Raw genomic sequence first — 21634 nt, forward strand, 5'->3', positions numbered from 1 at the left:
TGTGTCATGTGACTCCCAGTGGGCGGGGTTTGAGTTGTTTGAGGAAGCATATTTCACGTCGTTCCAACAATGCTTTTAAGTGCTAACTTTAGCGAGTTTTGTTTTCATATTTAAAGTTTATTTTTCTGTGGAGAAATAGAGGAAGAGGCCAGCATGCTCCCTCGGGTTGTTTTTATTATTTTTTTAGCATCATGTTGCATCGGAGAGTCCAAAACAAGAAATGTGCTTCTAATAATTGGTGAGTTCACGTTTTTGTGCTCCTGGAGAAACTATAAATCATTTCTGTTATCTGGCTGGAAATTTAAAATGCTGAAATACACCCTCCTGTTGCCATTACAATTATCTGCAAAAATCTCGAGCCACCCTTTAATTCGTTATATAACAGAGATTCAATAGTTCCCGAAGTTTTTCATTGGACATTGACTGCTTGTTCACTCATTTTCAATCCACTTAAAAGTGCCAGGCTTAAAAAAAATATCTACAGCATTAATGATTAATGAAAGCTACATGGGGAAAAGGCTTAAGTACACCAAATTACACAAGAATTGAACTGAAAATCAGCAGTAACAGTCTCAAATCCAAATTTGAGATTGTTGGTTCAAATCATTGTTAGTATTTACAGAGAAGATCAGGAGAGAGGTACAACAGCGAGTGTCTACAGCTATCTGTAACAGTGCAGGCTCTGTCATGGTTTGGAGCTGCAGTTGGGGATCATAAAAACTGATGGACACTGAGATGGATGCAGAAAGCGTCTTACTAAAAACAGCTTTAATTTTTCAGGATGATCAAATGATCTCAAATGCACCGACAATGCAGTGAAAGCATGCCTGGATAGAAAAACACATACTGGAGTACCATCAGTCATGGATCGGCCTCCCCAGAGACTTTATCATTATAGTGAAAGGGAACAGTGCAAAAGAACAGCTTTGAATGTCCTTCAAGCCTGGAGAATGATTCCTGAAGACTGCTCAAAAAAAATTACAAGAAAGCTTGCCCAAGACAGTTCAGGCTGTGTTGAAGAAATAAGATAGTCATACCAAATACTGACGTTTTGGATTCAAAGGAGCTTGCAAAGAAAAGTGTCTGGACTTCTTTCAGTTACTTGAAGACGTTTCACCTCTCATCCGAGAAGCTTCTTCAGTTCTAAGGTCAAATGGTGGAGAGTCCCAGATAATAGTCCCAGACATTTGACCTTAGAACTGAAGAAGCTTCTCGGATGAGAGGTGAAACGTCTTCAAGTAACTGAAAGAAGTCCAGACACTTTTCTTTGCAAGCTCCTTTGACTACAATGACCTGGATGACTGAGAACCTTCACAGACATATTGCTGACTTTTTGGATTGTATAAACTCTGTATATACAAATAAGTAGAGGCATGAGATTTGCACAGTACTGAAAGTGCATGATGGAGGTTATAACTGTTTTAGGCAGTTGCTTTTATTTTGTTTATTAGTAGAACCTCTCTCCATAACATAAAATAATTAAGTTGACTAAATACAAACTAAATATGAGGCAGAAGTCGGTTTGTATGTTACAGTCTTGAGCCGTTTTAACCTTCATGCAAGTAGATTTTATTATCGTACAAATATTCTATAAAGAAATATGTTTAAAGTAAAACTAATCTAAAATGATCTGTCAGAAAATGCCAAACAATTGGAAAAAAAATGAAAACTATACTCGGGGAAAAAGAAAAATGTCAGTGTCTCTTTACATGAAGCCTGATCCACCAAGAAACACTTTTCCTACTTAAATCCTCTGCACTGAACCCCAACCTTAAACCCATCCTGTACTTCTGAGAAGAACTGGAATTGTGACTCAAAGCCAGGTTTCATTACTCTACTGACTTTGCAAAGCAGTATGTAGATGACAAAGATTTTAGAGATTATTAAAAGTGAGTTATGGGCATTTTGTTTGAGCCCCCGCATCAGTTTCTGTCTTTTTCTCCTCACAGCTGATGATGCAGGTTTCGAGACAGAGGTTTATAACAACTCTGTGGTCCACACGCCTCACCTGCGCTCTCTGGCTCAGCACAGCGTGGTGTTCAAGAACGCCTTCACATCTGTCAGCAGCTGCTCACCCAGCCGCTCCGCCATCCTCACCGGCCTGCCACAGGTGAGACACACACACCTGTAAATGCCACTCATTAAAGCGAGGTGAATTATTGAGGTGTGTTTCTCTTGTGGTTTCCAGCATCAGAATGGCATTTATGGACTTCATCAAGGAGTTCATCACTTTAATTCTTTTGATGAAGTACAAAGTCTGCCGCTGCTTCTCAAACAAACCAACGTACACACAGGTAGATAACAAAATGTCTATAAAAAAATCGTTCTTATTTTTTACTTTTTGAACTCACTGATTGTTTCTTCACAGGTATAATTGGAAAGAAGCACGTTGGCCCTGGATCTGTTTACCCCTTTGACTTTGCCTACACAGAGGAAAACAGCTCTGTCCTCCAGGTGGGGAGGAACATCACTCGCATTAAACTCCTGGTCCGCAAGTTTTTCCAGACTCACAAAGAGGAAGCCTTTCAACAAAAGAACGGGAAAAAAGCAGAAAAAAGTAACCGGGAGAATATAAAGAATGAAGACAGGCCATTTTTCCTTTATGTTGCCTTCCATGATACTCATCGATGTGGACACTCGCAGCCCCAATACGGAGCCTTCTGTGAGAAGTTTGGGAATGGTGAAAAGGGGATGGGTAGAATCGGTGACTGGACACCACAGTATTACACGCCAGACCAAGTAAAGGTCAGAGAAATCCCAGTTTCTGCTTTAATACCTGTTTTATGTCATTATTTAACTGTTTTAAAAAGAAAAAGGCTATAAAAATGAAAGCAGGCTAGTCCATTTTGCTGAAATTTCATTGCAGCAGCTGACATTGTTGTATGCATGCTCCTACTGAGATGGTAGATGGTATCATTAGGAATTTCCTGATCTCCAGATCTGGACCCGGACATCACTGAGCTCCTAGGTAGTCTGAGGTTCAACCTGGCAGCATCAGATAGCCTGAAACATAACATACCAGAGTTGTTCTATTGGATTTAGGGGCCCAGTCGGTGGTATCAGTTACTTCATCCTCCAGGAAGTGCATGCATACTCTCGCCACATGAAGCCAGGCTTTGTCGTGCAACTGGAGGAACCCAGGAACCACTGTGCCATTGTACTGTGTGTGCCGTTGCCTAGCCTGCATGGATATGCTTCCCCAGACCATCACAGAACCATCACCAAACTGGTCATGCTGAACAACATTACAGGCAGCATTATTCTCCAACTTGTCCAAACCCATTCTTGTCTGTCACATGTGCTCAGGATGAGCCTGCTCTCATTAATGAAAAGTACAGGGTGACAGTGGTGGACTTACAAATTTTGGCATTTTATAGTAAATGACAGTCAGGCTCTATGGTGCCGGGCAGTGAGCACAGGACCAACTAGAGTACACTAAGCCCTCAGTGCACCGTCATGAAGTTTGAGACATTCACACCAGTGGCCTGCTGTAGGGCTCCAGATCAATATCCCAGAGGTTGGCTTGATGCTATACTCTGGTTAAAGTGTTTCTTTAATTATTACAAAACTGTTTATTGTAGTAGTGTGTTTTTGTTTCTGGGATTGTGCCTAAAATGTGGCTGTGCAGATTTCTGCAAAACTGCTCATTCAAACGAAATGAGTGAGTCAAATCATTTGTTACAGGAAACTAAAGACAATAAATAAATGAAATTAAACAAAACATATACTCAGGTTTTTCTGAGAACGGTTTAAACCAGCGGTCCCCAGAGTTGAGGCCGCGAGAGTTGAGGCTCAGGTGTGAAATGTATAGTTTTCAGGGTTTTTATCGGTCTTCCGCATTATTTTGTTATCGTTTTTATCGTTTACTCTGTTTTCCTGGGTCTTTTCACGTGTGTTATGAATAAAATTTCTTTTTCTCGGTACCGGTACTAGTTTTATTTTGTTGTATTTATCCATGACACCTTAAAGGCCGTTCCGTGAAAATATTGTCGGGCATAAACCGGTCCGTGGCGCAAAAAAGGTTGGAGACCGCTGGTTTAAACCATCTGACTGATTAAGTTGTATAAAAGTTAGGACTGTTTTGGCCAGATGTCATATTTTTCACACCAAGTCAAAAGTCTGTTTAAATGTCAGAATTAGCTGTAGTTACAGTTACGTGCTTTGGGAGTGCATTAATGTTAATAAATGTGGGTTCATTCATGACGTACTCGCCTAACAATAAATTCTAAACGGAGTACTCATCGATGATGGTTTTATCACGGACTTCATATTTGACCAAACACCAGATAAAGCATTTAAGATTTGGTCTTGAGCTCATTGCTGCTTTGCATTACAGCCTGCACAGGCTGCAGTTGAAATTAACAGAAATTTTCAAATGCCCAAATTTTCCACAGCTTTTTCTTATTTCCCAGTTTGTCTTAGTCTTTACTCTTTTTTTTTTTTTTTTTTTTTTTTAAACTTTTCACATTACATTATGGTTGAATTAAAGCTACAGAACTTTAACACATGATAATGCAGAATTTCCTCATCTTCTGCACTTCAGGTTCCTCCTTTTGTGCCGGATACACCTGCATCACGAGCTGACTTGGCTGCACTGTACACCACAGTGAGCCGGCTGGATCAGGGTGCGTAACGGTTTTATAACATAGAAAAAGAAGGTTGTAAAACACTAAACTACGATGCTGTGCATATCCCCTGCAGGTATCGGTTTAGTTCTTCAGGAGCTCAGAGAAGCTGGTTATGAGAACGACACTCTGATAATCTACAGCTCAGACAACGGGATCCCCTTCCCGAATGGCAGAACCAACCTGTATCACTCTGGAACGGCAGAGCCGATGCTGGTGTCCTCTCCGGAGCACAGGGAGCGATGGGGAGACACCAGCGAGGCCTACGTCAGCCTGCTGGGTAAGAAAATTGAAGATACAAGGAACGATGCAAATGGACCTTTTCTCAGTATTTTAGGCCTTAAAATTAAGCAGCTATCCATTATGAGCACAGAGTGAGCTGCAGGTTAAAGTTAAATACTGATGCCACTCATTCCTAAACCTTTCTGGATTGTGAATAACAAACAATAAAAAAGTTCTAATAATTACGATCCAGTAAAGAGTGACAGAGCAGAAGAGTCGGTGTGTTGATCTGAAGCAGACACTAGATGGAGACTTAACAACAGAGCATGAAATATTGATAGAAGGAAAAATAATAGAGTAATAGACTGTACAAGTAGGGGTAGAAGTATTTTCTCAACCTATCAACAAATACTAACAAAAATACAGAGATATGTGGCTTTCTTTTTCTTTCTTTTGACGGTGTTGTATAAATATGAGGGTATCCCTTAGTTTAAAATGTACTATTTAAAGCTAAGGGGTCTTATATTTTGGTCTGTGTGCCTTTTTAAGAATTCCTTTAATTATTAGTAACTTAAGTTGAACATTTGTCAGTTTTTTGTTTGTTTTTACTATCTTTTCTTTTCCTTTTTATTTTTACAGACATCACTCCCACCATCCTCGACTGGTTCTCTGTTCCTTACCCATCCTACAGCCTACCTGGCACCCCTGCCTCCCAGGTCCACCTCACTGGCCGCTCGTTACTCCCTGCTTTGGTAACTGAGCCCACCAGCTGGCACACTGTCTACTCCAGCCAGTCCCTGCATGAGGTCAGGACATCACCACCACTTTAGCTTGATGAATCATTTTTATTTCTAACTCTAAATTTTTATTTTGGACTCTACTGTGGTAGCCTTGCTTGAGTCTCAGTTTAAAATATTCCCTTATCTAAACTAATGATGAGCTATTTTCGCTCCTCTTACTTGAAGCCAACCTTTTTCTGATTGGCTGCCCCTTACAAGCTAAAAGTTTGAACAGCAGTGGGCTGCTGTGGTTACAGCTAGAGTTGTAAGCCTGACACAACCATATAAGAATATCTGCTTTGACTGGACTCACACTGAGCCAAGAGTAGGGAACAAAAGTCTAAAACCAAGTGCTTAGAGCAGTGTGCAGCTTTTGGCTCAGAAGGATTAATTGCACGTACACTGACATCTTTATTTTAAATTCGCTGTTGCAAAAGTATTAATAAGACAGAAAATCAAGAAAAACATGACAGCAACACTTTAATGAGAGAATAAAATGTCTTTAACTAAAACTTTTGCTGTGATTTCAGGTCACCATGTACTACCCGATTCGCTCTATTCACCAGGGGCCGTACCACCTTCTGCACAACCTGCACTACCGTATGCCCTTCCCTATCGATCAAGATCTGTACGTGTCGCCCACCTTTCAGGACCTGCTGAACCGCACCACGCTGAGTCAGCCGACACACTGGTTTAAAAGGCTGGAGCAGTACTACTACAGAGCTCGCTGGGAGCTGTACGACACCAGGTCTGTAACAGCTGCTGTCGCTCGCTTTGTTAGAGCTGATCCAGAGAAGCAAACACAACCTTATTCCTGATAAGTATCAGTCCCTGCAAAGGACGGGAGTTAAAAGGTCCTCATGGAAAAGTGGATCACAATACTTGACCTTGATCAGTGGATGACAGGGGCATCCACCGATTCCAGTGAGATAAACCTAAAACAGCTGATTTAGCGATAACAACTCTGTCTCAGAAAACAAAGAGCAGAGGTCAAAAACAGAACAAGAATCACGTGTTGAGCAAATTTTATTTGCCATGATTGTTCAGATTTTTTTTTGGTGATCTATCAGTATTTAAAACTTTTTTCTTTTTTTTTTTTTCTTCAAACACTGTTGCATTTGATGGTAAAGATTCCTGGCATGAATCTCCTGCCCCCCACCCACATATTCAACAACACAGAAAGAAACATGCATGTTAGGTTAATTGGTGATTCTCAATCTGCTGTGGATGTGAGAAGGATAAAGTGCTTAGAGTACAGAAGAAACATGTACTGGTCAAATGCAACTCGTCTTTTGAAGCACTTTGATCGGTCACTAAAAAAAATGCGACACATAAATAGCAGGCTGTTTCCATTTAAAGCTTTTTATTTCACGGTTTGTGTGTCCGTCATTTTTCACTGCAGCAGTAACAAGTGAAAAACTGAGGAGGATGTTGATAACGAGCTGTGCCGTCTTTCACACTAAAAATCAGCAGCACTGTCTTTGCTGTGACTTTTACACTGAGGTTAATCAGTTGTGAGTAAAAAACGTAGATGGTTCACTAGTTGAGTCCACCACATCTGCAGACACATCGTTCACATCTTATATCAGACCGTTAACAGACTGTTCCCTCAGTTTCTTAGAGTGTAAAGCTTTTTTAAAGATGACATTCATAACAACGGATGAAGGTGACTGTTAGCTGAAGAGTGAACGAGCACAAACGTAATCAAGTTTCTTTTTTCTCCAATAATGAACACTATTGATAGTCTAAAACTAAAACTACACCACAGATTGGCGTTGAAAACCATGTTTAGCTTAATTTAAAACTGATTTTCAACAACCTGATTGAATGCACAGTATAAAAACATTTAATGAATGACTTATAACACACTATAATGAAGGCATACACTTGTATAAGAACATTTTAACGGATTATTACTTGTCATAATTTATTTCACCATTCATTTCTTACTCCTCTTTCCTGCTGTGCTAATGACTGTTGACCTGAAGGTTTTAATTAATTAATAATATACCAACAAACGCCTTATTTAAACATAGGTATGTAGTGCACTTTAAAAAAGTATTTGATGGTAATATTAAGCTTTTAAGAGGTAAAAGTTGGTTTCATTCATAGGCTATGTTTAGTACGTTTAAATGTAATGTGTGGGGAAAAAACACTGGTCAGATATTATGTTAGCCAATAAAATGCTTATTATTTTCACTAGAAATGGAGGCAAAGCAACCATTCTCTTACTGGGTTTAGGGTTGTGGAGAAGCTGTAGCCTATCACATGTGTCATGGGGTGAGATTCATGTTAAACCCTGAACGGTTCAACAGTTTAACGCCAACATATTTCCCTGAAAAATTAATAATTTTAATAAAACTAACAGAAGCTATAGTTGCTATAGTCTATAGTCATTTTAGTAAATATAACTCATTATTTTTGCATTAGATGGAGGGATTTGCAGTGAGTAATTGTGGCTTATGAGCTCAGTCTTTCTAAAATGTTTAAATATTAATAATTGCATCGCTAACGCAGGACAGACCCACTGGAAACGAAGAACCTGGTGTTAGACCCGTCCTACAGCGGCGTGCTGGAGAGCCTGAAGCAGGATCTGCAGAAGTGGCAGTGGAAGACTGGCGACCCCTGGGTCTGTGGACCAGACTATGTCCTGGAGGACAAACTGGAGCCGCACTGCAGACCACTTTACAATGGACTATGAGGGACCCTAATGGTACCTTCAGTCATCTTGACTGATAAAGCTCTATGGATGAGGACATTTACTTTGTAAAATACAATATGTTTATTTTAATTTCTAATTTTGTATGTGAGTGATGCTTTTAATGCTTAAAATAAACAATTTTAGTTGCTTTAATTTGTACCGTCCGCTTTATTTTACTGCATAATTTAATCGCTCATCGTTTTTCTCCGTCTCTGTACATTTAAGGTTCATTTTCACCATTTTCATCCAGACTCTCACGATAACCCTGAGTTATAGAAAGGCAACATATTTAGACACCATTTAACTGTTTTTGTTATTGTTGATAGATTGATCTGGTAACTGAAGACGTGGTGGAGTTCATAGAATAGAATAGAATAGAATTCAACTTTATTGACATTGCACATGCACAGGTACAGGGCAACGAAATGCAGTTTGCATCCATCCAGAAGTGCTTTAGTGATATAGATATATTACAATATATATTAGCAATAATATAGATATGTGAGTATATTACAGAAATGGGTCTATTATGGTATGTTATAATGTACACGGTATGAAGTATGTTGTGAATATTCTATAACTATAAGTATGTACAGGCTGTAGTGAGTACAAGCTATGTACAGGATATGAATATAAATAACTTTACAGAATCTGGGATATACAGCTATACAGAAATGGGAACTATGCAAGTTGTAAACAGTTGTAGGATTAAAAATTATCGAATGTACAGAATGATTATTTACACAGAGCTATACAGTAGTGCAGTTAAGATAAGTGAGGGTGTAGATAGTTTCTACAGAGGCTATATAAAGTGCTAGTGGTTGTGAGTGGTGGTTCAGTCCATGTTATTATTGTGTTTGAGGGTACAGTTGTCCATTGTGGGTGTGTGTATGTTCAGTCCATGAGTTTAACGTGGGTCAGATGTCAGGAGGCAGAGTTCAGGAGTCTGACAGCTGTGGGGGAAGAAGCTGTTCCGGTACCTGGTGGTCTTAGTCCGGAGGCTCCTGTGGCGCCTCCCAGAGGGCAGGAGGGTGAAGAGTCCATGTGATGGGTGACTGGGGTCTTTGATGATTTTCCCAGCCCTTTTCAGACACCGCTTCCTGTAGATGTCTTTTATGCCAGGAAGTGGTGCTCCAGCGATGCGCTGGGCAGTTTTCACGACCCTCTGCAACGCCTTCCGGTCCGAGGCAGAGCAGTTCCCGTACCAGACTGTTATACAGTTGGTCAGGATGCTCTCGATGGTGCAGCGATAGAAGTTCACCAGGATGTCTGAGGACAGGTGGTTCTTCCTCAGAGTCCTCAAGAAGAAGAGGCGCTGGTGAGCCTTCTTGACCAGCTTGGAGCAGTTGGTCGTCCAGGTGAGATCCTCGGAGATGTGGACTCCCAGGAACTTGAAGCTGCTCACACGCTCCACAGCCGTCCCCTTAATGTGGATGGGTGGATGTGGGTCAGCATTCCTCCTGTAGTCCACGATGAGCTCCTTGGTCTTCTCGGTGTTAAGCAGCAGGTTGTTTCTGTCGCACCACTCAGCCAGACGATCCACCTCCTCCCTGTAGGCGGCCTCATCGTTGTCACTGATGAGGCCAATCACCGTGGTGTCATCTGCAAACTTAATGATGGTGTTGGAACCATCAGCAGGTCTGCAGTCGTGGGTGAAGAGGGAGTAGAGGAAAGGGCTCATCACACAGCCTTGTGGTACACCGGTGTTCATTGTGATGGTAGATGAGCAGCGGTTATCCAGCCGGACATGTTGGGGGCGGTTGGTCAGGAAGTCCAGTAACCATTTGCAGATGAGGGAACTGATACCCAGGTCTGTCAGTTTCCTGATGAGTTGTGAGGGGTGGATTGTATTGAATGCTGAACTGAAGTCTATAAACAGCATTCTGGCGTAGGTGTTGTTGTTGTCCAGGTGTGAGAGGACAGAGTGCATTGCGATGGAGACTGCATCCTCTGTGCTCCTGTTCCGGCGGTATGCGAATTGGTGGGGGTCCAGGGTGGGGGGGAGACAGGATTTGAAGTGTGCTAGGACCAGTCGCTCTAAGCACTTAGTGATGATGGGGGTGAGTGCTACTGGGCGGTAATCATTGAGGCAAGATGGGTTGGAGTTTTTGGGTATCGGGACGATGGAGGTGGATTTGAAGCAGGCCGGTACCACAGCGTGGGCCAAGGACAGATTGAATATGTCTGTGAGCACTCCTGCAAGCTCCCCAGAACACGCTCTGAGAACACGCCCGGGGATGCCATCAGGGCCTGCAGCCTTGTGGACATTGATCCTGCTCAGCACCGCTCCTACATCGGTGGGGGAGAGAGTCATAGGTTGGTGGTCTGGCGTCATGTCTGCTTTGGTTGTGGTTGTGGGGTTCCCTCGCTCAAAACGAGCATAAAAGTTGTTGAGCTCGTTGAGGAAGGAGACATCAGAGGATGCGGGGGAGGGTTTGGTGGTCCTGTAGTCTGTGATGGTCTGGAGTCCTTGCCACATGCGTCGGGGGTTGGAGTTGGAGAAGTGTTCTTCTACCTTCTTTTTGTAATGGTGTTTGGCTTTTTTGATGCCCTTCTTTAGATTAGCCCTGGCTGTACTGTAGGCGTGTGCATCTCCTGACCTAAAGGCAGTGTTGCGGGCCTTCAGGAGGAGACGAACATCCCGGTTCATCCAAGGCTTCTGGTTGGGGTACATGGTGATCCGTTTCTGGGTGGTGACACTGTCTGTGGTTTTGGAGATGTAATCCAGTACAGATGAGGCGTACTGGTCCAGGTCTGTGTGGGTGAACATATTCCAGTCTGTGTTTTTAAATCTGTCCTGGAGCACTGCGTCTGTCCCCTCTGGCCACACTTTAATTGTCCTCACAGCAGGTTTCACACGTTGGATGAGTGGTGAATACCGAGGTGTGAGGAACAGGGAGAGATGGTCCGATTGTCCAATGTGGGGGAGGGGTGTTGCTTTGTAGGCTCCAGCCAGGTTGGAATACACATGGTCTAAAGTCTTGTCTCCTCTGGTGTGGCAGGAGACATGTTGGTGGAATCTGGGGAGGACTGTCTTTAAGTTGGTGTGGTTGAAGTCGCCAGCAACAATAAAAGCAGCCTCGGGGTGTTTATTCTGGTGTTTGGCTGCAGAAAGTTCTTTCATGGCCAACCTAGCATTAGCGTCGGGGGGTATATACACGGCAGTGAGTATGATCGAAGTGAATTCTCTGGGGAGATAATAAGGTCTGCATTTGACCATTAAAAATGACGCATGACTGGTGATGTCAGCGGATCAATCTCGAAATGGGTTCTGTTGAAATAGGACCGTTTTTCCTCTGAGCTCCACTTTGAAGTCAGACTGGTTCGTTAAATCCTTGGGTGAACGAGTTTTAACAGCTTCCTACATCGATCGGCTCATCTTGTCATTCCTGATCCATCTGCCTTTACTTCAATTCAAGATTTTGAAGCCCTTTGCTCTGATTTTGCTTGATCGAGCTGATTTCTGTGAATGAAGTAATGAATCGTAACTTTTCACTGATGTGAAAACTCAACCAAGAAATTCTGAAAATTGGTCAGTCTGATTATTTTACATTGAGATTTAATAAATACGTGCAGTTAGGACACACACACACGGTCTCATAAGCTATTACTGGGTGATTTATTGAAGGAAAAATTGGAACCCTTTACCCCTCAAGTGAGGTTATTCAGTAATTCTGTGGGCGGCATTTTGCTGGCATGGTTTCACTCCACTTATTCCCTTAGATGACTGCTTCTTCCAAGATGACAAAGCTCCTCATCCAAATGAGAATGATGTGAATCATATGCTGAGACCTTCACACTTACCAATTTTCAAATTCAAATTCAAATTTTATTTGTCACGTACACAGTCATACACAGTACGATATGTAGTGAAATGCTTGGACAACTGCTCGTGACCTAAAGAAAACAAAAAAGGAAAAGGCTATGAATAAGATAGGAAATAAATATGAAAAATTAAAAAGGGTAAATTTAACTAAGAAGGAATAAAATATAAATTAAGGTTAAAAATGAAATAACTGTACAACACAAATTAGAATGAAGGGTAAATTTAACTGGGAGAATAAGATAAAATATATAAATTAAAGTTGAAAATAAAATAACTGTACAACAAAATACACAATATAGAACTATATAAGAATGTATGAAGAAATATAAATAAATATATACACAATAACAGCAGCTGTACAAGTATTAACCGGAAATGAAGAATATAGTGACCAGTGTTGTGCAAAAAAAACAATGTGTGCAAAAACAATGTCCAGAAAGTCCAGTGTGTGTGTAAGAACCATATGTGTGGGTCAGTACTGTGTGGTGGTGTGATTGAGAGACCGTATCGCCTGCCAATTTTGATTCTAACTGAACATTTGAGGGATTTTCAACCAACTTCTTAATCAGCATCTCAACAACCATCAACAAAACGACAAATCCGGAAATATCTTTTGGAAAGGGGAAAAAAGAAAACCACCTGTCGCTCAAGTAGAGTTCTTTTAGGAATGAATCAGTGAAATACAAGGTGTCTTCCTTTAATTTGTCGGTATCCGGTGTCTATTGTGTTTTGACTTCAGTGTCTGTCATGGTCGACTGATGTTAATCAATTTCGCTCTGACCTCTTCAAGGGTCAGAGATTTGCTGACGTCCTATGACCCTCTATCACTTACCACATACACAAACACATTCCAGTGGCGCCAATAAGCCATCAAGAGCAGATCAATTCGGATGTTTTTTTCTCCTTTTGAAGATGGATCATCATCCGCCCACCTCATGGCTCTGATTTGACGAACGACCTGGGTCACGATAACGTCGCCCAGTCAGCCTATATAAGCAGCAGAAAGTTTCCTGAACACCAAGCAAAACAAACGCACCGCTGACGAGAAAAGTCCTGCGTAAAACGTGCCAAGACGGTTCCAGACATGGAGAAATCAGCCAGGTTTGCTGTGGTGTGCGTTGGAGTGTCTCTGCTCATCTCCTGCTATTCAGTTGAAGCCTGGTACAAGCAGACCACCGGTCCCAGTTACTACTCGGTTGGTCGCGCCTCAGGTTTGCTGTCCGGTATCAGGAGGTCACCGTACGTCCGGAGATCCGAATCCGAGGAGACGCTGATGGAGAGCGGAGAGACAGTCGGTAACAACGTAATCCCGGAGAGTTCCAGGCAGATCTCCATCCTCAAAAGCATGGTGAGTGCCAAAAAAAGAACATACTACAAACGCTATTCTTGTTAGGAAGCGCTTTAAAACATGACCATTCAGAGTAAAACGAAGAAGGTATGCGCGTAAAGTTTGCTTTCCATTCAGCTCGCACACTGGCGATTAATTAGTGCTGAAAGTTTGACATCTTAAAAATAAAATAAATTAAAAAAAAAAAATCAGGATGAGATTGAATTAATACTCCTGATTTATTTGTTTTTTTTTTAATATCATAAAGACAAAAACAAACAAACAAAGAAAACAGAAAAAAATCAAATGATTGGGCGCTGAAGGTCAGCTTTAATAAAACTGCTATCGCATATTTAACTAAATCTAAACTGATTACATCCCTAACTCCAGGATTAATTATTTTAGTCTGCATGATTTTATGTAATCGGTGTAAATCAGTGAAATGTAGGTTTTCAGGCTGGTTAAACAGGAATCGTCTTTTGCCTTTAAATTCTCTCATCTGTCATTTTCGCCTCATTCAGGCCATCTGCGTGAAGGACATCTCCCCAAACCTGAAGAGCTGCGAGCTGATGCGGGACGGGACGGGCACCTTCCAGTGCAAGGCGGACGTCTTCCTCACTCTGGACTCCCTGGACTGCCTGTCCGCGTGAGTCCCGACTGGACTCGTCCTCCGCAGAATCCCGGGAGCACTGCTGTGGAAACCGGAAAAAAGAAAAGTAACGAGGATGCATGAGTGTGAGGGTTAGGTGGCGACTCCCGGGAAAGACCCACAAATTGTCAAAGACGGACCGCTGCAGACTCTGAATGTTCTCTTATTTAAACCCCTCAACATTGTTCAGTTTTGCTTTTGTTGCGTAGACATGAGTGTAAAAGAAAAAACAAGAAAAACATCGATGTGAGAGATGTTCGCTCAAGCCGTTTTCTTCCCAAATTATTTCTCATCTTTAGTGTTTGAACCCTGACATTTACCTGTGTTGCCAAACTGTATTAAATATACGAGAAGTCGACTGCAGAGCAGATTTACTGTAAAGTACTTTTATTTATTTTATCTATTAAAATGAACAAACACTGGTAACCTGCTGTGTGGTCTAACTGTGTCTTTAAATCTTCAACTGCACAGGGGACACATAAGTGGTCCAGCACGGGATTATTTGAATCTTATCCATTTGCATGAGTTCCGTTGAGTTTGCAGCATAACATTTATTCTCTACTCCAGATTCAGTACAACCCATAAAGTAAGTCTCAGGACGTAACACTTAATGAACTGTAAACATAAAAAATAATTCAGAAAGAAGAAACAAAGAATGAAAAACACATTTCATACATGTGTATGAAGCATTTATATTACAGCACAGTAAAACAACTTCATCAGGCACTTGGGGGTGTTTTTCCTCACTGTTTTTCTTTTTTAGTATCCATAATCACACTGCATCAGTCATTACCATATCTTGTTTATTACTGGAGTCAGTAGCACAGGGGAGCCCTGGAAACAAACTCCAGCTCAGCTAATTGCAAACAAATCACATATAGGTGGTTTCATCCTGGCTGAAAAACACAAAAACGGGGTTTGTGTGTAATACTGGAACAATAATTGTCATTGGTGATGGGAAGGAAATTAACAAGTCAGACGTTTCACTTTTTAAATTCTAATAAGTTTCCCCATATCAGTGTGACTGGTAGGAATCAGAAGACAGAGGGGCTGTGCACGGATGTGGGTGTTTTTAGCTCAGGATGTCAAGTCAACACACTCTGGTGTGTTTTTAAAGTGATTAAGACCTCATTTAAAAAAAAAAAAAAACCAGGCATGACGCACAGCAGAGACAAAGTGATGGATGAGCAGGAAACACATGATGGAATACTGCGCCACCAAAGTTACTGAACAAACCCTCACCCACGCTCCATGCTGGCCCCACGTTCACAGAGGAGGACACAAATAAATGCCACATGTATCTATATCCAGTCTTCAAACATAAAAATCAGTGTCACTTTTCATAGTTTGACTTCATATAAATCTACAGTATAAAACATTAATGCCTTTTACTTTCAATTAAAGGTTTCAAAAGTCAACATTTCGGGGACCAACACGAGCAAAGCATGAACCGAGTGGTCCTCCACTTCAATCTGCTTTGAAACAGTTTTTAGAAGCCACATGTGATCATGAAATCGAAGAGGAGCAGCAGAGCTCCTGGGGTTCTCCTCACATTAGGGAGATCAGGAATCATGTTTGCGTGACATGATCTCCATATTTCAGTATTTAAAATGTGACAAAGTCCTCACGCAGTCACAGGAGCGACACAGCCTCCAGGTTCTCTTTGATTATTGTCTCCATAACCACCTGGAAGACAATCTGGATGTTGGAGGTGTCGGTGGCCGTAGTGAAGTGGTGGTAGATGAGTTTGCTGGGCGTTTTGTTTAGTGAGATGAAGGTGACGGCGATGAAGCGGGCGGCCGAATCCACGTCACAGTCTGCACCTGACGAAGATGAAGGGGGAGAGATCAGATGTGTTTGCAAAAACTCCCAGAGTTGCTTAGTTAATGTTGAAAAGAATGAAATTCTGAATTCTGTATTTGCATTTAGGAGGAGATGTGACACCAGTGGCAACCGGCCCACTGAGGCAGTGGAAGTTTCTACTTTTCTATTACAAAAACAGCTTTACTATTCAAGTTTTCACTGACAAGAAAGTGGACATAAGACAAAACAATTGCAAATTATGTAATAAAAAGGCAAAAAAGTTTGAGGTGCAGATATTTAAGCACATTTTCTGCCACTTGATTTGAATTAAAACTGATGCGGTGTGTAAGCATCATTTTACTGCCTTAGCTGCTTGTGGGTTATTTACAGTTTGGTCCATAAATTTGTTGGACAAAGACATCGTATTTGTAGTTTTGCACCTCCACCTCCACAGTGAATTTTAAATCAAATAATAAAGTGCAAACTTTCAGCTTTAGTTTTGTTACAACCATGTTTATACTCAGTCCCTCACAGTCAGAGGTTCATAATTAATTGGACAAACTAACACGATTTGAAATATAAGGACTAGTTTTTCCATTTTAAGACAAAAAAAATAAATGTCTGAACGAGGTCACGACCCATGGACATCACCAGATGCTGCATTTCCTACCTTGAGATGCTCTGTTAGACCTTTGATGCAGCCACCTTCAGTTTCTTTTGTGAGGCTTTCTTAAATAGATGGACAGGTTCTTATATAGCACTTTTTTTACTCTACTTGAGTTTTATAAAACGTGTTATTCACCCGTTCATATCAGTGTTTTCTATCTAGCATTTACATTCCAGTGAACATATTTTGGCATCCAGGTTGGAGCAGCGAGTGACTGAAGGTTAAGTGGATCGAACCACCAACCTGATTAGTAAATGACTTGGTAAGATGTGTGAAAGTTAATTTTCTTAACCATGGAAATACTCCCGTCATCGTGCACTTTACTATCATTCAAATGTTTTTGCTGTTGCTGAGCTGCCCAGTGCATTCATTCATATTAAAAATGATCAGGTTGTAGATTTGGTGAATCCCAAAGTTTTTTTTAGGTTTATCTCCATTTTTTAGCCAAATTATAAATTTGCACAAGATGTTATATTATACTTTTCCTTATTTTCTGTCATTACTGTTCCACTGTAATGCCAGTGGTCATGATTTGAAATGGTGAATGTTTATTTTAATCTCATTTTAATCACGACCAGCATTTTTAAATCATTAAATTTAGGCATACATGAGTAATCCCTGTGAGGCAGAATGTTCAGACTGCTTTGAACACTCTGTTTTAAACGGTTTGCTTTTCAGTTTTTTTGTTCTCTGTGATGTGACAGAGCGGATATCAGAGCAGCTCCACCTGCTTGATGTTCAAACCTTTTGTTTGCGAGGCGCAGCACTTCTGAGGAAAAGCGGTTTAAAGGGAGAGGAGTTAAACAGAGGAGTTTATTTCAGCCAGAGGACGAATTCAGAGGTCAAACCAAGGTGCCGTTTATGATAAATAATGATTATTTTGAACTGTGAATCTTCTGTAGTAGGGTCTAAAAATAAAAGAAGTCGTGAGATGATTTATGAGAGAGGAAAGGAATAAAAAGCAAGTTGTAGTAACATTTTATACTAGATAAGAATAAATACTGGGATGAAGTAGAAAGATCTTTTTTAATAACTGTACCGTTTGGATATTTTCTTAATTCAAGAGAAAACTACGTGGTCACAGGCTTTAAATTAAAGTTGTGGCCACATTGATTGACAGGTGTACCCACACAGGGCAGCTGGAGCAGACAGCTGTCCACCAAGCCTCCTCCCAACCATATCTGACTAACCTAACTGGACCTCTCATCTGTGTTTGTGCTGTTGGTACTTTTTCAAGCAATAAATGGCATTATCTGACAAATAACAGCTTGAAGTTTGTGCTTCAGTTTTAATAAGTGAAATTCTAGTGTTTCATTAGTCTGTTACTAAGCACTAATTAGCAGATTTGTGTGTCTGTGCACTGCAGCTTGCTTCAAAATTGGACTTAATAACAGCACTTGAATAAATGCACTTAGTCCATTTCCACGACTGATACTAACCAAGCAGAGAAGCTAAACTAGAAAATAATGAATCAACAGTCCAGCCATCCAACTTCTGTCAGCTCCAAGCAAACAAAAACACAGCCTACACACATAAAAATGCCGGGAGCTGCTGTATTACTCATCACATCTGAGGTCAGTGTGAAATAGACTCTTGCTCTGCAGGCTGACCCCAATCCCAAGTGTTTTAGCATTTTTATTGACATTTGCATGCGAGCAGAGGGGACACGGCCCCTGTTGAGCCCACTGAGACACAAGAAGTGAAATGTTGAGCAGATGCAGAAATCCCCCCAAAATATCACAGTTTGCAGCAGGCTAAGAGCTCATCATTCATTGTACGCGTTTAAATCCCCTAGGTGACGCTGGACTAAATTTATGCTTTTATGACAGCAAATATCTATATTTGTAAAACGTGTAAGCTTCATTTAACTCTTGATAATTTAAAAAGTTTTGACATAGTATTGATGATTTTTAAACACTAAAACCTGGCAGCTCAGTGTTGGCCAAACAGATAAATACCAACATTAATTTTTTATTATAAACACATATGATAGCGAGCATCTAAAGACAAATTCAGGCTGTGATGCATCTGCTGTTTTTCATGATGGTATTCAATGTTTGGGTAGTTACCGTAAATTGTGCAGTACTTTCTATGCAGCTCTAAATGCACTGTGCTTTCAGACAGCACTGCAAGATGGTGAACTTACTGTCTACTGAGTGATTCTGGACACAGCCATGGACTTTTGCATGCTATTATGCTGACCGTGGTAATAACATTCCTAATGAATATCAATCCTACCTTTAAATTGCGGTAAATACAACCGCAGATGTCGCCCAGAGTGCAAGATCTTGTCTTGAAAAAGGTCTATCTTGTTCATGAATAAAATCTGCAAAGAGAGAAAAACAATGAGCTGAGAGAAGGAGTTCATAACAAGAGGAAAATCAGTGTGAAAGAACAACTGTGAAAGATCACGTTTGCAACTAAAACTCTGCAGTAACTGTGGAAAAACATGAAATCCACTCGAATAAATCACAAATATTCACATTAAATGCAAAAATCAATAGCTGTGTTGACACAAACATCGTGTGTTGATGGTGGATCAATGGCTTCGCTCACATCAGTGTTCAGTAATCTGTCGCGCACTTTCCTGCAGTCGAGTTCCACAACCTCAGCGACTCCTTTCGTAAATCTGTCTCTTTGTTTACTTCCTCAACCTGACTACAACTAAACTACACCGCTACTTTTGGCTTTGTAGTGTACCAATTAAAACTCAGACCAGGTTTTCCCTTTCTGGCCTGTCTGATCACAAAAAAAAAAAAAACAAGGACTAGTTTTTTCCAATAATAACAACAGAGGGGAAAGGTTGTGCACATTTTCAATGAACAAGAAATTGAGCGACACCTAGGTGTGCAATTATCACTGACCAGCCAAAGTGAAAAGTTAATTGAGGTGGAGGTTACAAATTTCCCTCCCACATATAAAAAAAAAAGGGTATCATTAAACACTTTTGTTTAATGAGCCTGTTGGCCATGTTAACATGCAGGTCCACACACACAACCCTGCACATAAACACGTCACACAAAGATACTTAATTGCCTATTTGGCTCTAATGAAGCCTTAAATACGTTTTTTTTATAGCGTAAAAATGAATAACCTACTAGGAGAGGATTTGGTGCAATACAGAAACAATCACATGAAGAGATTTTCTATAATACACACACAACTTAAAACTTTAAGTTAAATAAAGCAAAAAAGGCCTTTGTTTTCTCAGAGATTGGAGTTTCCTTTTTCCAAAGGTTAATCAAAAGTGTTAAAAAGAGGTCGCAGCCTTTGCATCACTGTATTCTAAGTGGACCGCAAACTCAAGTTAGGTGGAATAAACTAAACAAGTTCATTACACGGTTGTTTTACTGTGATCGTCAACCAGAAATGGGAATGGAAAAACAGAGAGCCAAAGATCATCCTAATTACAACTCGCCGTTTAATTGCAAGTGACAGCGCGCTGAGAGACAAAAGGCAGAGACAGCGATCCATGTGTGGAAACAACATTTACCAGACACATTAGCTTTATGCTCGTCTCGTGGTGTCATAGGGAACAATCGGAGAGCGACAAAGATTTAACTAATTTCTCCTCGATTCATCGGCGAGCTCCGCCCGCCTGAGCCGAGCTGTCAAACTGAACCGAGGTTCCCACCTTTTCTGGACGGGTCCTTTTTGTTTTTTGACTTTAAAACAAAGGCAAAGTCTCTCTCCCGTCTCACAGAAAGACATGTTTAACATTTTCCTTTCCATCGCTTTACGCTGTAACCTTGTAAAAATATAATAAAGTGGTTTCCAACATAAGTCTTGGAGCAACATGGTGTTACAGGAGGGTTAACAAGATAGGAAGGAGTATATTACATTAGACACTCAAGGACATCTTTTTCTGTTTGTATTTATTTGTCAGGGACTTTGTACAAGAACATCACTCTCCCAAGAGAAGAGATGCATTTTATCAGATTTAGCCACTAGCTAATTTCCATCTGCAGTCCCCGAGCAAGTCAAACAGGAATAAAATGCACAAAAAACAAACAAGACCTATAAAAATGTAACTGAGATTCTCGGCCTAACAAACTGAAACACTGCAGCTGATATAGAATCACAAAACAAACCCAAGTCTGATAAAAATAACAACCATCAAGAACCATCAAACTTATATAGCATTAATCTTTAAAAGGAACTTAAACATTAAACAACTATTAAGAGATTCATGTTCACAGGACGTTTACTACTTTCTTTTGTGGCGCATTGAGAGAAAGCACAACTTCTCGAAGGAGCTTTAGACTCCCCTCGAGCTGCTCTGAGCTCTGTCCTTAAATGTTTTAGGACAAAAAACAGTCTTTAAAATGAGATGCATACCTGAATATAGAGGTAAATTCCCAGAACTTGAAATGTTATATTGACTACGAGTGTTATAAAGACGAAACTGCAACAGTTTGCTATGTAGGACTTGATTTTTAAAGGATTGGTTATAATGTTGCAACACGAGCAGCTGTTTCCTTCAAATTCCTTTCAAACTTGCAGAAAAGTAGCTTTGTTATATTTTCATAACTTGCACGTCTTCTTTTGTGTTTTGAAAAGCCAAGTGAAGGAGATAAAATAATAAATATTTGACTTCAACGTTTTCTATTTTATGATGATGAAAAAAAAAAAAGTTTGGAAATGGTCTCTGCTGGTATTTTGTTACAAAGTGTGTTGTTATCAACTTCATCAATATTCAGCTGAAGATTTGACTTAGTTGAAACCTTTTCTGTAACATGAGACAGCTTCCTAGCCACTTGCTCAGCACTGCTTCCACTCCCACGGGAATCACAGTATCACATCTGCATTCATTCATCAGATTTTACTTATTAAACTCTTTATTGTATTACAATTAAATTTTGATCTATTGAGCACTTCACTTTAAAAAGAAAAAAAATCATCTGAGCCCCTTCTTTTGTGTATTTCTTTCCCTCTTTGATCCATTTTATCTTGTGTTAATATATCAGTTTCATTGAGGAAAGTTGTTTTTCATGTAATTTGCCAGCTTCTAGGCTAAATAAAGTATTTCATCTTA

The 21634-nt window shown here is 40.5% G+C and overlaps 3 protein-coding genes across 3 annotated transcripts in view; 2 read left to right on the forward strand and 1 right to left on the reverse strand.

The window, feature by feature from the left end:
* Positions 1–7: 7 nt before the first annotated feature.
* Positions 8–8475, forward strand: sgsh (N-sulfoglucosamine sulfohydrolase (sulfamidase)). Its single transcript, XM_085277648.1, has 9 exons — positions 8–238; positions 1950–2110; positions 2189–2294; positions 2369–2745; positions 4544–4625; positions 4702–4905; positions 5487–5653; positions 6157–6374; positions 8144–8475. The coding sequence occupies exons 1-9, from the start codon at positions 154–156 to the stop codon at positions 8325–8327; spliced, it is 1584 nt and encodes a 527-aa protein (XP_085133774.1). The 5' UTR covers positions 8–153; the 3' UTR covers positions 8328–8475.
* Positions 8476–13089: 4614 nt separating this feature from the next.
* On the forward strand, positions 13090–14555 carry npb (neuropeptide B). Its single transcript, XM_085277650.1, has 2 exons — positions 13090–13501; positions 14002–14555. Exons 1-2 carry the CDS (start codon positions 13238–13240, stop codon positions 14128–14130), a joined length of 393 nt encoding a protein of 130 aa, XP_085133776.1. The 5' UTR covers positions 13090–13237; the 3' UTR covers positions 14131–14555.
* Positions 14510–21634, reverse strand: part of gnav1 (guanine nucleotide binding protein (G protein) alpha v1) — a 35337-nt gene continuing 28212 nt past the window's right edge. The window contains exons 8-9 of the mRNA XM_085277649.1: positions 18838–18925; positions 14510–15952 (exon numbers count right to left, since the gene is read on the reverse strand). Coding sequence (XP_085133775.1) covers positions 15762–15952; positions 18838–18925 — 279 coding nt within the window. The 3' untranslated portion in view covers positions 14510–15761. The remainder of the gene's footprint in view (positions 15953–18837; positions 18926–21634) is intronic.

This window comes from Mchenga conophoros, linkage group LG6, assembly GCF_057382185.1.
Source record: "Mchenga conophoros isolate Kocher_MC1m ecotype Shallow Benthic linkage group LG6, M_conophoros_male_GT1.1, whole genome shotgun sequence".
Classification (NCBI taxonomy): Eukaryota; Metazoa; Chordata; class Actinopteri; order Cichliformes; family Cichlidae; genus Mchenga; species Mchenga conophoros.